The 22,940-nt window shown below is 38.6% G+C and overlaps 1 protein-coding gene across 10 annotated transcripts in view; it reads right to left on the bottom strand.

Moving 5' to 3' along the window:
* Nucleotides 1-22,940, bottom strand: part of TTC13 (tetratricopeptide repeat domain 13) — a 74,031-nt gene that overhangs the window by 16,910 nt on the left and 34,181 nt on the right. For 4 of the 10 annotated variants that reach the window (XM_017526516.2, XM_037737784.1, XM_017526514.2 and 1 more), the window contains 10 exons: nt 19,283-19,399; nt 17,837-17,947; nt 12,184-12,266; nt 10,072-10,213; nt 9,631-9,805; nt 7,882-8,038; nt 4,093-4,223; nt 3,416-3,548; nt 2,747-2,839; nt 324-407 (listed from right to left, as the gene is read on the bottom strand). In XM_017526516.2, coding sequence (XP_017382005.1) covers nt 324-407; nt 2,747-2,839; nt 3,416-3,548; nt 4,093-4,223; nt 7,882-8,038; nt 9,631-9,805; nt 10,072-10,213; nt 12,184-12,266; nt 17,837-17,947; nt 19,283-19,399 — 1,226 coding nt within the window. Of the gene's footprint in view, nt 1-323; nt 408-2,746; nt 2,840-3,415; nt 3,549-4,092; nt 4,224-7,881; nt 8,039-9,630; nt 9,806-10,071; nt 10,214-12,183; nt 12,267-17,836; nt 17,948-19,282; nt 19,400-22,354; nt 22,448-22,940 lie in introns of all 10 variants that reach the window. The other 6 variants (XM_017526513.2, XM_017526512.2, XM_037737788.1 and 3 more) reach the window with 2 other exon arrangements.

Genomic DNA, 22,940 nt, shown 5'->3' on the forward strand with positions numbered 1-22,940 from the left:
TGCCTCAGCCTCCTGAGTAGCTGGGATTACAGGCACGCGCCACCATGCCCAGCTAATTTTTTGTATTTTTAGTAGAGACGGGGTTTCACCATGTTGACCAGGATGGTGTCGATCTCTTCGCCTCGTGATCCACCCGCCTCGGCCTCCCACAGTGCTGGGATTACAGGCTTGAGCCACCGCGCCCGGCCATGAGTCTAACACTATGAAAAATGTCACAGACCTTGTTTAGCATGTCAACAGGCTTAGTTCTCAAGTTTCAAAAATATAACAAATATAAAACACATGAAATCAACTCATTACTAAGGAGAAAATTAAAGGCTTACCCATGATAAACAAGAATCCTATCTTTAATAAAATGAAGTATTTTCTCAAAATATTCCAGGTATCTCATGTTGATCACCTGACCCCTATAAGGCAAAAATAATAAAATTAAGAATATTTTTACGGAAGAATATGCTCAAACGAACATCTAATTTCAAAGTTAATTAAAAAAAAATAAGAAGCTACGAGAATAATGTAGAAAAAAATTCCAGGAAATTTGCTTGCTTATAGTCAATGAATGGAGAAGTAAAGCACCGTCTTGACTGCCTGCCAGCTCACAGGGCCTACCCTGGCCAGAGAGGCCATCAAACTCGGAGCCAGATAAGCCACAATGGGAAGAAAAATCCCCAGCACTGAAGTGAGGTTCAGACTTCCATATCAACGTCCTCAGATGGACCCCATCACTTGTGGGCAGTATGCTGTCTCCCTGCCCTCAGTTCTCCCAACAGCATTATCTAACACCCTGTCTTGCTCTCTAGCTCACTAACAATCTCCTTTCCTCTACCCACTCTGAATATTATTTTCCTCATATTTCGTCCCTTTGGATCTTTTTCTTTTAAACTCTCTCCCAGAATTCCGTGTTCAGCCAACATGCTGAGTCACATGACACAGCCGACTGCTCCTGGGACATCACTCCCTGGGTTCCCATCGGGCACGCCAAACCTCAAAGTTAACTGTCAAATAATAATTCTCTCCTGCACCCCACACTTCTCCCAGCCTCTCCACTAAACACATCCACCTACTTTTCGTTCTGGTGCTCTCTGGCCTAATGGGACAACCTTGTACCTGAGAGGGAAGGTGGCCTTCCTCTAACTCCACGCCCTCTCCCACTGCGGCTCACCACCAATGCTCCTGATTCTACCTTCTGAGAGTCTAGCTCTCCCTCTCCAACTCACTACCACACAGCTTTCGAGATCTCTGCACTTGTTCACCTGAAAAACTACACAATTTTCCAACCTCCTCCCTTGCCTCCAAGGTTCCTACCTCCTCTGCAATCTATTTTACCATCTGCTGCCATAGTGATAGTCCCAATGTGCAAATCTGTTCCTGTTACTTCTCTGCTTGTAATCCCTGAATGGCTCACCATTGTCTTTAGGGGGAAAAAAGTCCTTAGCTTAGACTATAAAATTATTTATGTTCTGACTTCTGCCTATCTTTCTAGCCTCAATTCCTGATACTCTCTTAATTACAAACTCACCACCAGGCATAATGAGTTAGTCACAGTTTCCTGACCATGCCTAACTCATCCATGGGTCCATGTTAATCTCCTCACCTCTCTCTGATTTCCATTTTTCCAAATAGCTCTGGTAGCACCAGAAGGCTGAATCAGGCACCCCTTCTCCAGGTTCTCATGGCATCCTGTGCATGTGATCACCTCACTCCTAACACACTGCGTGGTAGTTATCTGCTGGTCTGTGTGCTGTGAGCTTTCTGCAGGTGGAGCTGTATCTCCATTCTGTAACCCCATCACACAGCACAGCACACTGGCTGATCCACAGCAACCTTCAATTAAACTCAGTTGCTTGAGTCTACCTATCTATGCCACAAATTATTCCATGAGAAATAAGAACATACTAGTCATAAGGTGAAAATAAATTTGTTTTCTAGAAATTAAAAAAAATAAATGTACATATAAATTATATTTCAATTAAAACCCAAACTTAAATGTCAAAGGGGTATAGAATGATAGTTTCTTAATTCAGCTTCCTGGAACTAGAAGCATTTTAGAAGTGACACAACTACCGTATTTATAAATTTTATCTAAAATTAAATTCATTAAAAGACGGGCTGATAATATAGGTTCCCTTGAAACTGATATTCTTTAATATTTGTTCATCATTTATTTAGAAGGCAGCTAGGCACATACAGAAAGGGTAAAAAGGTGAGCATTTCACCTGTGTCCCCAGCTAGCAGAGCCTCTGGACAAAACATAAGTTTTACGGCCAACCCCAGATGGCAGCTTAGTTACTAAGTAGTGTTATTTATCCAAGCCCTTTGTGTGTTGGGGTGGGACAGGGAGCCTTTCTTCCACCACGAGAGATGTGTCAAATAATTTATTTGAGCTATGTACTATTAACATAATATTATGGTAAATGTAATGTTCTCAATCTAATTATCTTCTATGATGTTTTAGGAGTCGTTGAAGACTGATACCCTAGGAAAACATCTTCACTCTACCCTTCAGTTGTGCTCTACACCAGACAGAAGGGCCTAGGGAAGGAGCATGGCATGTGCTACGTTTCTTTCTGCAGCTGGGAGAGAGGAAAGGAACGCAGGCAGGACTCCGCAGGTGCAGAGTCAATCAGTATGTTTCCCGGTCAAAATGTCACCAGGAAAGAAGCAATGGGTCACTCCTAGTCTCCAAGCCCTGTGTCTTGAGAATAAACTCCTAGGAAAACAAGAGAGATGCACAAAAGATTCAGACCTGATTAAATTGATGTGGTTGTTAAAACCTCTGCTAAGACTTCGTGCTGGCATTTGATCTAACCACAGCACTGGCTGGTCCGGGTCAGCAATCCTATAACACAGAGACCTTTATGAAACCTAGAAGTGTTCAGAAGCATTCCAAATAAAACATGCAGAGGTGTTTGCAAAGGTGGAGATAAAGCAACAGCTAATCCATTATATCTAAAAATAAGATGTCCAAACCTATAAATTCCAGCTAGACCAGGCGAGAAGCCAGGTAAAGGTAAAGGTTTAGGAACAGAGCATATTTTTTTCTCATGCAAATGAATATCAAAGGTTCCTCTAAACTAGCTAGTTGCCAGGCACATCATTAACTATAAAGGGACTGGTCCAGCAAAGTTCATTCAAAGGTACCACAGGTAAAAGAGACCGTTTCTAAAATGCTTCATTTAAACAGGTGATTGGAAATTTAACAACAATCAACTCCTGTTTTAAAAATATTAGTTAAGTATATGTCAAAGAATAAAGATGCCAGCAATTTATGACAAACTTTAGAGAGAAAAACCTAACTTAGAAGGCCTGGTGTTAGCAAACAAAACAGGGTTTATAGCTTGTTAGCTAAAACAGACTGACCTTATTTAACAATGATAAGACTTATAGTTTATTTTCACCGCAAGGCTATAGATACCTTCTCCATTTAACTGCAATGTCAAACATGTCTCTCCACTGCATCAACCGTGTCTTTCCATTCATTCGAACTTTCGAGTTGGTCCATGTACGTTGCACGGCTTGCATGACCTCCAATGCGGCCAAACCCATAGCTATGAGAAATGAGTATCGAGAAGACAGTTAGTACACTTTAGAGGGACTGAGTTCCACCTACTTTACACAGTCTCGGTGATAACTCAAGAGTTAACACATAAAGGGTCAGACGTGTTGGTGCTGTAACAAGACCCAAGGCATGTTTCAGTCATGACGGTCCTAATAAAATTAAAACCCGTCAGAGGGAACTAGAGATAACTCAAGTTGTCTGCTCCCAACTCTGCCTCCTACTGATGCAAGTGGAGGTTTGCATTTTTCCTCACTCCTATGGTAAGGAAATAGCTCCCTGGATCAGCTGTCTGATTTTGAATAAGGACTTAAGGCCTATACTCTAGTCTATACTACGGCAATAGCAAAGAAGCCAAGGATGGAAGTAGTCTTCTCTCAGAATTCACTTTCAATGATTCTATACATTTCTGCTTTGATCACATGGAGATTTGAATAACCACAATAAATACTAATTTTTTAAAAAGCACAACACGGCTTAACCACCCTTTCTCTTATGCTAGGAATATTTTCATTTTCAGATAGTTTCCAGAATACCTCTGTGTATTCTCTTGTTTGGCAGGAAACCAGGTGTTTCATATTGCATCAGGGATCCCAAACGATCAGCCACACAAATCAGCTCCTGTACTTCAGGCTTATAACTCTCAAAATTCTGATGTAACACATCTCTGAAAGAAACATCGTATACCTGATAAGGACTTTTACAACAGACATTTGGTAATCCAATTCCACCTGAAGAGCAGTCACTTCCTCCACTGGAAAACTAATGAAGCAGTCTACAACCACATAATCCTTACTTCAGTGCTTTGCGCTCAACCATACCCTAATTTAAAAGGGAATTTTTGGGACAGCATGTGTGTAACTGCTATCACATGCTGGTTAGTAACAGTGGTAACTATAATAACTAGTGCACCATTCTGAAGACACCGCTTTCCATTATTTGCTTTCTAAACTTCTCCAGAATACATACCTGAATGGACTGCCCTTTTCAACAAGCAACCAAACCTCTGCCCTTTTTCCATTCCTCACCCCTGCCCAAGTTGTATTGGAACAAGTATACTTGGAATGACACATGGAAAGACTATTGTTTAGCTGCCAACCGGCTTGATGTTTTTATAACAAAGAATGATACTCTAAATTATAGGTTGTTCTGGGGATCTCCAAGACCATCCTCACTCACGCTCAGAAATTGGCTGGGAGGGCTCTGTGGACTTGGCACATAATGATACAACAGTGAGTATCATTTTTTGTTTTGTCTCCATTTGTGATTTATTACAGCAGAAGGAGACAAAACAAAACCAGCAGAGGGAAGAGGCACATTGGGAGAAGTCTGGAGGAAGCATGGCACAAACTTCCAAGGGTCCTCTCCCAAGGAAGTCGTATATGACACATTCAATTTTCCCGGCAATTAGTTGTGAACACATGTGTAAAATGCTGCCAATCACAAAAGCTCATGAGAGACTCAGTGCCCAGATTCTACTGACGTCTGGCTCTAGGTACCTTCTGCCCATAAGTTCCCAAATTCCAGATACCTAGAAGGAAAGCAAGTGTTCAACAGAAACCACACTGTTTGAACAAACAGTTTAGGCAAAGGGAACCACTCCTATTAGTTCTGGGAGTAGTAGGAATCCCCTTGAAATCCAAGTTCCCAGATACCAACCAAGGGTCACTCTTGCAAGCAGTCCTTTCCAAGGACAGCAGTCACAGATCTGCTATGTTAACTCTTTTGTGCATAGAAATATTTCTCAAAAAAGGAATGGTTAGAGAGCATACATAACCTCTATGAGCAATCAATTTTCTTTTCATTATTTTTGATCATGTAATAGTTGAGACACACAGAAAACACAAAGTCAAATTACTAGGCAGATCACTAGGTCAGGAGTTTGAGACCAGCCTGGCCAACACAGTGAAACCCCATCTCTACTAAAAATACAAAAATTAGTTGGGCGTGGTGGTGGGGGCCTGTAATCCCAGCTACTCAGGAAGCTAAGGCAGGAGAACCGCTTCAACCTGGGAGGTGGAGGTTGCAGTGAGCCGAGATTGTACCACTGCACTCCAGCCTGAGTGACAGTACAAGACTCTATCTAAAAAAAAAAAAAAAAAAAAAAAAAAAAAAAAAAAAAAAAAAAAAAAAAACTAGAGCAATTAAATGCAGTTGTATCTACTTCCCTGCTGCTTTCCTATCCCATCCTTCTGTGTCCCAGTCAGTGAATACTTATCTTGGAATTTGTGCTCCTGATTCCCTTACCTTTTTAAAAAATAGGTTTGTTACATATAAATATCCCTAAACAATATACTCTACAGTTTTGCTTATGAGCTTTGGGAGAAAAAAATGACGTGACAGCACAGCCTACTGACTTGCTGCTTTTATTCAACATTACATTTTAAAATTAATTCACATTGTTGCCTGGGTAATTTGTTTATACTGCTGTATAATATTCCATTGTGTGACTGTATCACATTTATCCATTCTTCTGTTGATGGACATTTGGGTTGATTTCCAGTGTTAGTTGTGAACAAATACTGCTAGCAGACTTGTATAAGTCTCTCCTTATAGATATGTGCACAAGTACAAAGTTATCTGAATAGACACAGAACAAAATCTCATATTAAGTATTACAATATCCAACTTTACTAGATAATGACAAACTGCTTTCCAAAGTGGTTGTAGCCACTTATACTCTCACCAGGAGTATACAAGTTCTCCATAATCTCCCTTCTGACCAATATTACTAATATCAGACTTTGCTATATTTGCTGATCTCGTGGCTGAAAAAAATCTCATGAGGTTTTAATTTATGAACTGAAGTATCTCTTCATGGTTGTCATTCATGTTTTCCCCATGGTAAAATTATCTGTTCATATCTTTTGCAAACTTTTCTATTGGTTGGCTCTGACTTTTTAATTTGTAGTGATACTTCATAAATTTGGACACTAACCTACATTGTTGCCTGGGTCATTTGTTTATACTGTATAATATCCCATTGTGTGACTGTATCACATTTATCCATTCTTCTGAATGGTCAAATTACATAATTTGGTCAGTTTTGTAAGTTTGCAAGTATCTTCACCCAATTTGGGCTTATTTTTCTTTTCTTATGGTGTCATTTGTTGAGCAGAAGTTCTTGGGTTCAATGTAGTCCAATTTATCAATCTTTTTGTTTCAGATCTATGCTTTGTGCTTCTTATGAAATCCTTCTATACCCCAAAGTCATAAACATTTTCATTTATAATTCTGCCCAAAGTTTAAAATATTTTGCCATTCATATTTCAGATTTTCATCCATTTGGAATTGGATTACTATGCCATTACAAATGTCAAATTTATTTTATCCATAAAATAAGCTAATTGGCCCATCCCCACATCTTGACCAGTCCCACCCTGATCTATAACACAGCTTTACAATTATCTAAGCTACCTATTCTCTTCCTTTAGTCCACTTGTCTATCCCTGCACCAATACCATTCTGTTCATTACTATATTAAGTTTTGCTATTTGGTAGGATGGGAACCTTCCCCTTCAAACCTGAATTCCACAGAATTCACAGAATTCGCTCAACGAGTTCCTCAAAAAAACTTAGGATATTGAATGGCATTTTATTAAATCTATAATTAATTTGCAGAGAAATGGCCTATTATCATCGAACTTCCAATCCATAAGCATAGTATTTCTCACCATTCATTTGTTTTATCTCAGTAACTTTGTAAGTTTATAATTAAGTTTTGTTACCTCCATGCAGGTTTTATACATATTTTGCAAGATTTATTTCTAAGTATTTGTTACTATTATAAATGATATTTTTGTTATTTGTATATAGAAATGCAACTGATTCTTGTATATTGATTATAAATAATGACCTTGCTAAACTCTCATCATTTCCTTTGTAGAAAATTATGTGATCTGCCAACAATGATAGCTTTCTATTTTCCTTTCTAATCCATATCACTGATTTCTTTTTCTTCTCTCTGTGCACTGTCTAGGACTTCTAGTTTACTGTTACAGAGAAGCAATGATTCTGGGTTTTTTTGTTTGACTCCAAATGGTAATGGTAATGTATCTAACACTTCATTAGTTAAAATGATGTTTGCTATAGGTGTTTTTTGTTTTGTTTTGGTTTTAGAGATGGGGTCTTTGCTATGTTGTTGCGGTGCAATGAATGGATGCTTATTCACAGGCTCAAGGTTAGCATGCTTGATTGAACTCCTAGGCTCAGGCAATTCTCCGATCTCACCCTCCCAAGTAGCAGGGAGTGGTGTGCCACCATGCCCAGCTTATAGCTCAGCTTTGAGAGATTAAAAAAAAATCATATTCAATTAAAGCACTTACTTTATGTGGGGTTGCAACCCTGGCTGCTCTTCATAGTCTTCTATGAGGAAAGGCAGATTTTTAGCCCAATGGTCCTTAAAGCTTCCAGGCAGATCCACATCAATGTTATATTCCGTAAGTGGGGTATCAAGGTGTGCATGAAGATATCGAGAATATTCTGCAGAAAGAAAATAAGATCCGATACATCTAAATACTGCTAAAGAAACTTTCTTATGGCTAGCTGCCATATAAATATTTTGTAACAAGCTGTTATTCAATTATAATAATTCTAAAAGGAACTTCTAAATTTTAGTAATTCATGATTAGTATATGATACAGGTAACCTGCCACTGACTTGAGATAACAAGGTCAAATGTAAATCAGTCAGTCTGGGTCTACTTTGGCTAACTTTTAATCACCTTTCCAGGAAAATCACCAAAAATCTCATTGTTTTCAATTCCAGAGCTTGAGAATCCAAGATCAGCATCAGATAGAGCCTGGTACTCTGTCAACTGGTATACGGATTAATTGAGCATATGATTTCACCAACCGACTGATGGACTGCTGCCGACTCTATGGAAGCAGTGCAGGAAAAACCCAAAGTACAGAGTACCTGCCCCTTCTGTCTATAATTCGCAAGTCCAAGTTCTACTGAACCAGGGAAAAAGGAAATTGTAATTTAGGGTAAAGAAAGATGCTGTCTAATAGGTAGCCCCTAGCCACCTAGCTATTGGATACGTAATGAGGTTAGGGAGATTAAAACTGAGTTTTAAATTTTATTTAATTTGAATTAATTTAAACTTACAAACTGATACTTGATTCAATCATTAGAAAACTTCAGTATGTTTGGAACAACTTGCACACATGAACCTACTTTTTCAACTCTAAATATAAATTCTAAATTCAGATCAAGTATTTCTAATGAAAATTTAACATCCAAATTGAGATGTACTGTAACATAAAATATATACCAGATTTCAAAGACTTAGTACAAAAAATAATGTAAAGTAGCTAATGAATAGCACTTTCATATTAATTATATTATATATTGAACTGATATTTTGGTTATACTGAATTTAAAATTATATATTATTAAAATTTCACTTCTTTGTTTTTCGTTTTTTAATGTGGCTACTACAAATTTAAAATTACATACACAGCTTTTCACATTTTTTTTTCTTTTGGACGGTCACAGTATAAAGGGCTTACAATAACAAAGGAAAATGTGGGCTTTAATAAATAAAAAACAAAATGTCTTCAGAGACAGGAGATGGGTAAGTAAAACTACAACTAATAAAAGGGTAGCTGCAAGACTTGCTTTCTTCCTCACCTCATATTTCTCCAAAATATATGAGAATTTTGACATAAAGGAATGACAAGTCAAAGATACCAAGTTCACATTTAACAGTAAGAACCTCACAAAATGTCAGCTTCCTGCCCTTTCTGTATTCTTGGATGAGATGTGATTAGACACAAATACTCCAGATGCTTTTGTCACATTTAGTTCAAAATATGGTTTTTTGACTTAAATAAAAAATTTTTAACTTTAGAAAGTAAAAATTTTAAAACTGGTAGAAAACGCATTCGACTGGTCTCTCGAAGACATAAACATCTAGTCTCTGCACGAGCACTGACAAGGTGTGGTTGCGGACAAGTCATATAGCCTCTTTCAGACTCCCCTCTTTCATATGGAACATAAAAGAGTAAAGCAATATGATTTCTACAGCTGTGAGCATGAAAATCCAACAATTCTGTGATTTTCTGACTTACCTCGGAGATACTTCACTTTAAGATATTCAGGGCTAGCCTTCTGGCCTGGGAGAGGGTCATTCAGCATAACTTTTGTTTGTGCTTTTATCCCTTCATAAAACTGTCCCATGGCAACATGGCTGAGGCCTTTCATATACTGGCACACTTCATTATACGGCTCTAGCTGCAGACACCGCTGAGGACAAAATGCTGCATTAATATTAACACAGTTTAGAAAAACTTTGAAATGCTTTATTCTTTACTCTGGAATTAGTTTTCCCTCCAGGTAAATCAGACCTGTAAACTAGTCTACAGGGCTGGTTTGGGCAATGATTTCTTCTTTTTCTTTTTGTTGGAGTATAAACATTATTCTCAGTCCCCCTTCTCTGTTCATTTCACTAAACGTCACTGAAGAATAATTCAAGAACTCCAATTACAGTGTTCTTATTTATGGATGCTTACCTTAAAGTTCTTAAGGGCTTCCTGTAAGCTGCCGTGGTGGTAGAGCATCATTCCCCGGAGCTGGAGGGTTTGCACATGATTTTGGTTGAGCAACAATGCCTTTTGAAAGCTCTCCGTGGCTGCTTCAAAATTGCCCAGTTCTCTAGGTATTTATTACGAACACAGTATAAACATTACAGGAAACACACAGAATAAGCTATCCTTGGAATTATGGACCAATAGGTAAACAAGATACCTTGCTGGGGGTGTTCCTTTTGCTACTTTTTTATAGCCTCTGACACATTACATTCCGCTTACTTCTAAATCCTAGCAGCTTATAGGATAACCACAGAGCTCTTGAAATTCTGTGAGGAAAATTCATCTCCTGATTTCCAAAGGCAAATGCTTATTCAAACCCCTCTCCCTGATTATTCATCATGAGTTCCAAACCTTAAAAAAACGTGTGTAAATTTTAGTATACGGATAAAAACATAGTTTTCCTTTTTGGAAAGAAGTATGCCAATTATTATCATACATGGTTTCAACATTCTCAGTCAAATTCATAGACTTAAAAATGCACCTTTTTTTTGTCATCGAAGGTACTTCACTTAAAATCTAGTAAATCATTATGTAATTTAGAATTCTAAAAAAAAGAAGTGTATTTTAGAATTGTAACCATTCCAGAATGGAAATGGTTGTTATGGATCAGTCTGCTTTTTATTTGCTTTTTAAATTTGTTTAGAAACCAGGTCTCACTGCATTGCTCAGGCTGAAATCAGCCTTCTGGGCTCAGGCGATGCTCCCACTTCACCTTCTGAGAAGCTGGGACCACAGGCACATGCCATGGCGCCTGGCTGATCATTCTTTTATATATTACAAAGAATATAAGTAACCTCAAAATGTTCTATACATCAATTCTCTATAAATGATGAATATTTTAAAAAATATAATTTCTGCTTATATTCATGCAGCACTTTACAAGGTGCTTTCCAATCTGTTTTAAATTTCTGTTCAATAATTCGGTGAGACAGGAAGCACGAATATCATCCCTGAAACCCCAAAAAAATCCAAACACACTTTTTCCAACTCAGTATAAGAGCTTCTCAAACTATCCGACAAATAAGCTCTTGAATTTAATCCTTCCTGAATAAGGTACCTAACAAAGGGACTTTCTGTCGCTATCTTTCTTTTCTAGCTTTTGTAGCACCTTTACAAGTGAGAAGCTAGAAGCTCAGGGAAGTTAAGCACTCACACCCGCAAAATGACCAAGGCAGAACTAAGTCATAAGCTCCTTCACTCATGCCATCTTACCTCCTTTTCATAACAGAGTATAATTTTTTTTTTTTGAGATGGAGTCTCACTCTGTCACCCAAGCTGAAGTGTAGAGGTTCGATCTTGACTCACTGCAACCTCTGCCTCCCAGGTTTAACCAATTCTCCTGCCTCAGTCTCCCGAGTAGCTGGGATTACAGGCACCCACCACCATGGTGGGCTAATTTTTGTATTTTTAGTAGAGACGGGGTTTCACCATGTTGGCCAACCTAGTCTTGAACATCTGACCTCAAGTGATCCACCTGTCTCATCGTCCTAAACTGTTGGGATTACAGGTGTGAGCCACCAGGCCTGGCTTGCTTTTTTTTTTTTTTTTTTTAAACCCAAAAGTTACAACAGGTCTATTCAGGTCAATGCATGCGGTCAGGAAGCCAAGTTCTAGTTACAGCTTCTCATTCTCAACAGACGTACATAAACTTTTCCATCCTTTCATTCTAGGACTCTTCAAAGAGATCATAGGAAATGTACCTTAGTTACTATCAAGAAAGTAGCAGCAGCAGCATCTATACCTCAATAGCTTATAATGCCACCACTGAAAACAACAACCCTTGAAGGATGAACATTTTCTAGACCAATACACACACTGAGGTTAAGAGAGAATACTGTGCATCATGACATCCTCTGATATAGTTTTTTCTACGTTTCAGAGAAAATATCAACAAGTCTATACATACTTGCGCAACTCAAAATATCCATCTCCTTTGGTTAAGAAATACTATTTCTTTTAAAATATTATGTGAAGCTATTTTGTCTCCCCACTCTTCACCCTCCCTCCTACCCCAACTATTATTATTTTACTCACCTATAGGCCTGTCCTAGACTTTTATATGCATCAATAAAATCAACTTTCTGCTTCAAAGCTTCTTTGAAGGATTCAATAGCTTCCTGTAAAAAGTGTACAGAAAATTATTTCATTTGCATAACTGTTAAAATTGAGTTTCACTCAAATCATAAAAGGATTTAAATATATATGCTACATAGTCTCTGACAGATTTTATTTTAAATAGGAGGACTTTTAAAGAAGAGAGGCAGAAAATGCAATAAACTATAAGTCAGAAGGATTTACTTTCAGTAAACAAATGCAGTACTATGAAAAATAAGAGCCTTAAATTTCTCCCCTTTACAATGAGAAATTGGCTTTCCATTTTATCTACTTTATTACTTGCTATTTCATTAAAACTTTGAATACTAATCATTTCACCTTCATATTATTAATATCTTGTCCTTAATTAATAAAGGCCCTAGGACAAAAAGTAAGCCTAACTGCTATGTGAAGTATTCAAAGTGATCATAACTAGCAACATTTAAAATTGAACCAATGAGAGACAAAAAAGAAACCCCAGTGTGAAACTGTTTCTAAAACAAGCAAAAAGGCTCCTAGATTCGCCATCTGAAGGATTCCCATGATCTACACGGAAAGAGGAAAAAGTAAAACAAAATATAACAAAAACCTTAAGCTGGAGGTATTTGGGGTTAGCTTCTGTCAGCCTAACACCAAGTCTCTGGCTAAGGAAGTGAGAACTGCTACACAGGCACTGTGCTTTGGGAAGCTATCCTTGGAAATGCATGGTGTACTTGGCTACCGCCTAACTCCCTCTCCATCTAGGAAAACTACTAATAAAATGTATGATTATATTTAAGTAGAAACCACCTAGGCTTAAGCCAGCATTAAATGTACTTTTCACTGTGACTTATACAATGTAATAAAAAAAGTATAAAGACATAGCTTACTAATGCTTTTCCTAAAGAAAATACGTATCTTACTAAAGTTACCTGCTATAAAGCATTCATGATCTCTCACAGCTTTAATGCAAAAGACTTGACTTTAGATAATTTTACACCTGATTAGATAATTCACAGAAGAAAACTACTGAAGATGTCACATACCCTGCACATGGTAGGCACTCAATAAATATTTAATGATTTGGGAAGGCACACAAAATTGTTTTGTAAAAGCAGTACGATCCTAACTCTTTTCAAAAAGGTATTCATTCCCTGCACCCTGATTTTCTCTGGAAGGGAGACAGCAGGACAAGAGAGGCTGGTGTGCAAACTCTTCAAAGGTAACAATGGGACAACAATCTACCAATTAAGGACTCCTGCTGAATATCTACTGTTCGGTAGAGAGATGAGAATGGATAAACTTTAACATTTCAGAAATGTTAAAGATCACTTTTAGTTAGGCTTCTGGCCATGGTGTAACCTTGATCTTTTAAGATTTTACCACTACATTCTTAATTCAGTAAACATGCATTGAGTGCCTACTATGTGCCAGAGACAGCGTGAGGTACAGGGAGACAAGGATGAGCCAGTCATTATCTCTGTCCTCTAAGAATGGAGTCTAGTTAGAAAGCCAATTGTGTCACCAGGTTACTGGAATACAAATTAAGAGCTACAATAGAGATGTAAGTCTCTGGGAATGAAGAGAAAGAAACCACTAACTGAGCCTGGGGTAACAGAACAGGCTTCAGGGAGGAAGTGACAACTGAGTTGGGTCTTGGAGAATGAAAAGGAATTTGGTAAAGAAAGAGGGCACTTTGCAGAGGGCAAATAGTACTGTACAGTGGCACAGATCATAGAAACAGGAAATTCAGTGAGGCAGGAGTGCAGGGTGCATGGGTGGGTGCAGGAGAGGGAAAAGATAGGAGACCAGGCTAATGTGGGAAGCTGGGCCAGGAAAAGAAGGGCCTCCCGGGCCACGCTGTGCAGGCAGTGAGGACTAAGGGGCTTCACATAGGTGCATGACCTCAGGAAATGTACTTTTTAGAGATGATTACAACAAGCAGCAACAAAGACAAACTAGGGAGGGAAGAGAATGGAGACAGGGAGCCCAATTAGGGAGCCGCTGCAGTAGTTGGAGCAAGAGATAATGAAAGCTCAAACTGAGAAAGTGTCTCTGAGGAGAGACAAGAAGGGCCCCTCAGGAGACATTTTGAAAGGCAAACTACAACAGAGTTTGGTGGCTGCCTGGGTATGGGAGGGAGATGAGGGATAAGAAAGGGTAGGAAGCTTTTAAGCTGAACAGCCTGGGTGGGTGGCAAGAGCATTAACCAAGTAAGGAAATAGAGGAGAAAGGGCGGCTGCAGGTGGGGGTAGGGTGGGGTGGGAGGGGATAACGAGCCCATCGGGCGTGTTAAGGCTGGAGTGCTTGTGGACAGCTAGGTGGAGACGCCCAGGGGGCTGCCCACTCCACTTACAGCATGCTTGGACGCCACAGTTCTTCAAAGTCTGATTTCTCTTCAGCTTTTAAGAGTCTTTGGTTTCGGGGTTCCTGTCTAATCACTGCACAGCTTTCTACCTCATTCTGCCAAAGAGGGGACATAGTAGAATCAAGATTTTAAGGCGTTGGGAACAAAGAAACTGCGTTTGAATGAATCAATCTCTAAGCATATGGACTGGCTCTGAATAAATTTGCTTGGCAAATGCCATCCCACCACTTTCAGTCCCCATCTTTCTTACTAGTGGACGGACAACCACCACCCTAGGGCTGTTCCTTATAACTAAGAGAACACTCTCAGGTAACTCTCAAAGTGAAGGCTGGTAAAAACAGGTGCTCAGGATACATGGTTTGTGAAATATCCCTTACAACATAGATAAAACGATGGGATTCAACAGAAAAGTTTTTGTTGTTGTTTCCCTAGGAAGATACAAAATGCCTGCTATAACCCCTGAAGTGGATAGTTGTGAAATTTGTAATGTAACATTGCCTAATATACTTCTAACGTATTACATCATAAAGTAAATAAGCAATCACCCACTTAATTAATTTCTAAATTGCTATTGGCCAAGAGAGACCACCTTCAGGATACAAAGATAGCTCAAACTCATTGGTCCATTTAATACTTGTCTCTATGGTTAACAAGAGAAATAGGAAAATCTGGACAAAGTTCATTTATTAATTCAGCCACTTCACTACCAACTCAGTTTTCCAATCTGTATAACAGGGATACCCTCCACTTCTATACCTCATGGGGACACCGCTGGATGAATGAGACAATTAAGTAACCACTTTAACCTCCTAAGACAGAGGATCTGTAAAAATGCCAAGAAAGAGTTTCCATCTATTATACTTGCTGATGCTGAGCATGGTGAAAAGGACAGAAGGCCAAATAATTTGGTAAGACTAGTTTGCTGAGGGGCTTCTAATGCTCAAAATGAAAGCACTGTTTCTAGGTTCTTATCATGCAGATCAAAAGGAAATCAAACTGAATTGCAGTTCTTGTGCACTTCCTACTTTCTCTTTTCTCAAAAATTTTCATTTTCAAATACCACAAAGAGCCCTGTCCATGTTCCTAAACCTGGCTTTACAGTAACAATGTTAAAAGCGAAATCATTTGTTTGCATTTGTTTACTTTTAGAAATATTTTCAACCTCTTAATACAAATAGGTTGACATTTTTTGTATTTCTAATCTTTTCCTCCTCCGTGAGATATCCTAGAGATATAATTCGAGTAGAGTGCTGAGGTTTGGAATTTTTTTAAATTTAAGGTGACTGTCAGAGATGACGAGAAGAACGGAGGGCAGATACAAAATAAACCGGAGAAGTCCATCTGTCAGCTGCTCAAAGCATGTTTTAAGAAATTGCTCTCAAAGCCTACAGCTGCCAGTCTGAATCCTGAGGGGAGAGAGAGGTCTTTATTAGGGGTATCCTCCACATACTTCCAAAAGGAATGTGAGGTTTATGAAATAGAATCTGCAAAATTCCTTTTGGTTTGGTTTTTAGTGGGACGGGGGACTTTTCTTTTAGAAAACTGTAAAACTTTAAATTTTCACAGATAAAATAATCTATAATAATTAATACTGGATTCCTGTGTACAGTTTACAAAGTACTTTTCACATAAAGTATTTTATTGAATCCTCATGATCACTCGAGAGGCAGAAAGTAGAATTGTTTCCGCTTCATAGACATGGAAGGAGAAACTGACTGTTCATGGAGCTTGGAGCAAGAGTTCAAACCAAGGCCTTTAAACACCAACTTCAATGCTCTGTCCTTGAAATTCATTTTTCCACTAATACGTATTGAGCACCTACTATGTGACAGGCACTGTCCTTAACACTAAGGGATTGAAATGTGAGGCCTTTTCACAGGTAAACATTCTCCCCACAACCCAAATATATGTATGTCAGATCCTCGAACCACTTTCAGTAATAAAATGTCTGTTCTTTCTGTCAGAATACACATCCCTGCCACACACTACTCAATTTCTTCACAGCCTTCAAAGTTCTTGTTAAGTACCACCTTCTGGGGCTCCTATCAGAACGAACTGCTTTTTGGCTGTGCAGGCTGACTGTATTTTGCTCTCAGGCCCATCTGTCTTCCATCAGATAGCTTGGATGTGTCCTGTGTGAGAGCACCTACTGTGGTGCCTGGCCTTGGGAGGCACAGAGCAGGCCCAGGTGAGAGAGGCAGCTGCCCGTCAGGTTCCAGGCCCCCGGCTCCTGGCACAAGCCTTCTCACAGTGGGTTCCCCACACAGACTCAGAACATGGAATCGAGTGCCGGGGCAGAAAGAAGGGCCAGGCTGAAGGTTTCTGCCCATACTATCAGTCAGTTCAGATAGCTTTCCTGTTTCCCTCTACCTCCTCTGCCCAACAGTCATGCGGTCATCAGGCGATACTAATACGGTCAGTCTCAGAAGGGTCTCCCAACCTGTTCCTGTGGTCTCTCAAGAGCTGGGTCAAGTTTCACGGCCACTGACCCAGACCCAACCAATATCACCTGGTCAGTCCTACTGTACCTCATCTCCTCAGCCACCACGCTATCAGAATCTACATCCTAAATTACAGATTTGGTCTCAGTGCTGGAATCTATGCATTTTGTCAATCTAGAATGGATAGCTCTTCTGGCCTGTAAATTTAAGTCAAAATGCTTAGCCCAGTAGTCTAGGATAAGGACCTGCCCTCCACCAGCCTTCCAGCTTCATCTCCCTGCAGCCATACCCAACTACTTCCCACTCTGTGAACTGACCATGTTTTCACCTGCCTGTTTTATCACCTAGGCTTTCCTCTCTGCCTGAAGGGCTTTTCTTCCCCCACCTCCAACACCTAATCCTACTCAGCCTTCCAGGTCCAGGACAAATTCACCTGTTCTCTGGAACTTTCTCTAACTCTGCAGTCCCAATGAATCTTTCTTATCTACATTTTCAAAGTACTTTGTTTATATTAGGTTCCTGAGTATGTTTACCATATGATAAATTATATGTGGAAAAAGGTTTGCAAACTGTATCCTCTATAAAGGTAAAGTATCATTTCTCCCACTTATTAACCTTTGATCCTTTCCCTTTCTGTTTCTCCCTCCAGGAACCCAGCAAATAGTAGGAGTTCAATAAAAAATAATAAACATGCTGATTCAGACTACCTTCTACATCAGACCAGCCATCAGTCAAATGAAATTCCTCCCACCCATAAAAGAGAAGCAGAGTCATCATATGGTACACATATGCACAACACTTTCACCTTCAGAAGTCCTCTGTGAAAGAAAGTTAAACCTTTGTATAGCATAGCTATAGGCTGGTTTTTGTTCAGTTCTAAGGACTGCTGAAAGTCTTCATGGGCTGTTGCATAGTCCTACAAGAAGGAGAGTGGAGGAAAAAATAAAATAGTATTCATTAGATATGTGAACATTTCCTAATTTTTGACTGGTAGAGAAAAAAATCTCAATTCATCCTCTGCCCTTTTTGGCTTTAAAGGAAACATTTCATCACAATATATATTAGTTAAATGCTTATACTACTCATTCAAATAGTTGGAGTTTTTTAAGAAAAGCAATTGTGAGAAAAACTCACAAAGGTTTAGTTTAAGCACTCTATCTCAACTGCAAAAAAATTTATCTCAAATACTGTTGAAGAAATAATCTGTTAGAGAAACTTCTGGGACTAGCATTTTATCACACTAGATATTTCCAAAATAATTATGCCACAGATTAACATTAAAATGTGTTATGCTGAGACTCTTCTAATATATTTTCTTTTTTTTTTTTTTTTTTTGAGTCAGAGTTTCACTCTTGTTACCCAGGCTGGAGTGCAATGGCGCGATCTCGGCTCACCGCAACCTCCGCCTCCTGGGTTCAGGCAATTCTCCTGCCTCAGCCTCCTGAGTAGCTGGGATTACAGGCACGTGCCACCATGCCCAGCTAATTTTTTGTATTTTTAGTAGAGACGGGGTTTCACCATTTTGACCAGGATGGTCTCGATCTCTTGACCTCGTGATCCACCCGCCTCAGCCTCCCAAAGTGCTGGGATTACAGGCGTGAGCCACCGTACCCGGCCAATATATATATTTTCTTTTGCACAGAAATTTGTTATTTAAAGTATGATAAGCCACAGAAACAATTGTGTGGCTTATTGTACTTTAAAGAAACCATACTCTACTCACAAAATTACTCGCAGCAGGCTGCAATCCTTAATCCCATATACTAAAGCCACTCTGATGATAAAAGACAATCTTGTGAGGCTTGGGTCACTTACAAAGAGAAGCGGCAGTCTGGAAAGCCATGCTAGTTCAGGGTATGGTTCTTGGGTTGTGAAACCCAAAGAAATTCAAATTGTACCTCTAAGTTTAATAATCACATTGACAACATGCACACCTGCTTGCCTAGGATGGCATTTGCAAGAAAGACATACAATCCACAAGCTAAATTTCTCTTTCTCTTTCTTTTTTTAAATGCCAGTCCAGAATTAGTTATTGCTGACAGCTCAAACAAGAAAATGTGTTTTTAGTACTTAATGTTCTCTACTTAATGTTAATTTCAGCCAGAGAAAATGCTTTTATAACTCTTAGGACACAGACATATTACTAAACGGCCAAAGCCCAAATCCATCAAAGAGTCGCTTTCTGGGGTCCAGGGAAAAATCAAATCTTCATCATCACAAAAAGAAATACTTCAAGACAAAAATAAGTCACCTCTGATATGAAGTACAGGGTTCCCCGATGTCTGTACAGCCGTGCTGAGGGCTGCAGCTGAATAGCTTTAGTGAGGTCATTCACTGCTTCATTAATTCGTCCCAGAGGGGACAGGATCTAGAAATCCCAAACATGTAATCAGGAAAAATACCAGTGATCAACCCTGAAATCCCAATGTTTTTGACTCTTCAATTCCACTTCACCGTACTCCACTCACAAAATTACTCTCAGCAGGCCACAATCCTTGACCCCATATACTATGCAATGGGGTTCAAAGTCAACCAGCTGAGGTGCCACTAATCTTTGTCCAGTCAAGCAGGAGGCTGATGAACTATGACTGCAGCAACTGCCTTGTCACTATTTCACATTCTGGGTTATACCACATGTTGCTTTTCTTGTAATATGATTTTTTTTTTCTTGACTTCATCTGTTAAATCAAAATTTGGCATATATACACAAAGACGTCAAAATTAACCTGAAAGATAACTTTGAACCATTAAAATAGACAAATTATTGGACACAGATTAAAGTCCTCTATGGTCTTTAGCTCTGTTCTCTATGTAAGAAGAGCTGAATGACAACTTCTAAGATTCCAGACGCTCTTTAAACCCTTTTGTGTAACAACTTTTAACTCATGAGTCATGATCTACAGAGAAGGAGGAAGAATATCTGCAAGCCTGTTTGGAAAAGCTCTTTTGAGCCAGCAATCAGTTGTATTCAGGCAACGTGAAAATACAGAAGACAGTTCAGAATGCAAACGTAAACCAAAAAGACGTAAGAAAATCCAAAATGGGTATCAGTACTCATGCAATCAAGCCCAAGCACTTTATCCTGAATAAATGTCCTTAAATTAGGGATTATTTTGTTGTTGTTTTAGAGACAGGGTCTCACTCTGTCACCCAAGCTGGAATGTTGTGGCACAACCATAGCTCACTGAAACCTCGAACTCCTGGGCTCATGCAATCCTCCTACCTCAGCCTCTTTAGTAGTTTGGGCTACAGGGTTATGCAATCATACCCTGCTAATTTATTTTTTAAATTTTTCTGCAGAGGTAGGGGGTCTCACTACATTGACCAGGCTGGTGTTGAACTCCTGGCCTCAAGGAATCCTCCTGTGTTAGCCTCCCAAAACTTTGGGATTACAGCTTTAAGCCATCATGCCCAACCTATTCTGTCCTTATTATACAGGTTATTTCTACCAAATTTTATTGATTTCCTACTCTACAGAACTATAAAACCAGCAAAAGAGAGGATTCAGGCAGGCCTATCACTAATAGTATGCATGACAGCTCAGAAAGAGGAAAGAAATTGAATATATGTCTGAGAATTCAAAAAGCACAGTGGGCTGGGGTTGTATTTGGGAAGGAAAATCATCCCTCCCTGGGTTATCAACCCCTAGGTGTCTAATTGAATCATCATACCCCAGCACAACAATCAATATGCATAATAATTAGTAACTTTAAAAAGTTAACTTATGTTCATCAAATATAGAGTATTTCAGAAAGCATGAAAGTGAAAGATTTCTCATAAAACGACTTCTGACATATATAAATGAATAGTATGTTATAATTTAGCTGGAAAATTCAGTATGTAGTAACATTATTGCCCAATAATGCCAGAAAATGAAAATATTATTAGACATTTTTAAGACAATTAAAAATTATTTTTCTAATTACCAATGACATTTTGGATAAACAATTAGCTTTTTATTAGATATGCAAATTTTAAAGTCCTTTTATATAATTCTTACCTAAGTATACTTAATTTAATTCATGATTTACCAGATTTTAACATAAACCAGAGTAACAGAGAGGAAAAAGCATCAGTCCCCTCTCCCAGAAGCAACTGATTACCAAATCTGTCACCAAATTAGCCACTAAACACCAACTAAATACCAGCAAGTCTCATGCGGGGATAAACTATAGTCAACCCTTAGGGTTACAATTCAAAATAGATAAGAGGTAAGAGGTAAGAAATTAAATCATTCACTGAGAAAGATTTTATTCAAAAAGCCAAATCCCCAACAAAACATAAAATTCAGTTTAAGAGACTGAACTGTAAGACACAATAATCTTGAGAACAAAAATATCGTAAATATAGTTTTTAAATTCCCACACCCTTAGCACTTCCTTAACTAGTTTTCTCTTTCAAAAGAGAAAATAAAAGTAATTTTTTCTTTAGTTCAACTATGAGATCATATCAGATAATTAAAAGTTGTTTTATTCAGACTAAATACATTAACACATATGAAGCCTAGATCGCTTATTATTTTAAAAATGTAAAATAAACACATTTCACTTAAAAACATTAAACAGAATGCCTTTGTACAGAGTCTCGTCCCTGCGCTGTACACTCTCCTCCATCGTGTCCCCACCATACCATGGGATTGGATCAGCCCTAGCTTCACTTCCTCCTATGGCCTCAGCAAACACTCCCGACATTCCCCTTCTCTTCCTAAAGAAGTGCCTCCTCTGTCTACTTGAGCCAGTATTACACGGCATCTTCACCACATTATCTCTCTGTCTCAAGAACTTCAAGTTCCTTTAAGATGTGGCTGCAATCATCCTCACTTGATCTATGTATCTGTGCAGCTAGGTCTATCTCATAGGAATTATATTTAAGTTGTTTGCACACATATTTGACCTATGTATCTATGCAGCTAGGTCTATCTCATAGGAATTACATTTAGGTGCTTACACACATACACATCAGCAGAATGAACGCTTCCAAGGGCTGTGAATTCCAGTTTCACCAAACACCCAGTCTTGCTAAAGTATGTCACATAGACAGTAAATATTATGTGTTATATTTTTCAGTGAATATCTATAGAAGTACTACACGTCATAACCACTATTTTCATACTAAATATTACTCTTCTATGTTAGTTCAGGAGTATCACTCAGTCTATAGTTTTCTAGTAATTTCAACCATGTTTAAAGGCATTAAGTACCTACATAGAAAAACATAAGAGTTTTAAGGGAGCATTAAAATTTACAAGTAATAAAATAATAGGAAAAAAATTGAGATTTGACTAACCCAATAACGACAGAGGGAAAAAGAAAACCACACTCACTTCTGCTCGCTGCTCAAATACCTCTGGACGATCTGGTTCCAAGGTAATTACTCGGCTCAGTTCGAACAGAGCAAGCTCAGCATTCTTAATGTCCTTGAAAAGGCATTAGCTTAGTATGAGACATACTGTTACTCAAAACCAGGCTGAAAAGATTTTCTGAGAAAACTAGTAATTTAGTAATGATATAACCAATTGTTTAGAAATAAATATGAACTTCACTTCTATGAAAGAGATGTGCCATGTCAAATCAGTCATGATATTACAATTATTTAACTCACTCAAGTCTACCTACTTACTCAACAATAACACGTTAGACCCGGCTACCTATCACAAGTTCCACAGATGGCAGGATATTATCTACACTTAATCTGCTTAAACATGGAATCAACGAATCTCAATGGATGAGTACATGGATACCAGCACGTGAAATGATGCTGACTGGTGGCAATGGGGGAACAGAAATGGATCAAGTCAGTGTCTAATAAAAACATAAGCCTATAAATCTATATCTTAAGAAGTTTAGGTAAGTTCTCTTTAACATTTGCATGTTACTTTTACATTAAAAATGCATGTGTAACTTTTTACT

Source organism: Cebus imitator, unplaced genomic scaffold (assembly GCF_001604975.1).
Source record: "Cebus imitator isolate Cc_AM_T3 unplaced genomic scaffold, Cebus_imitator-1.0 Scaffold42, whole genome shotgun sequence".
NCBI lineage: Eukaryota > Metazoa > Chordata > Mammalia > Primates > Cebidae > Cebus > Cebus imitator.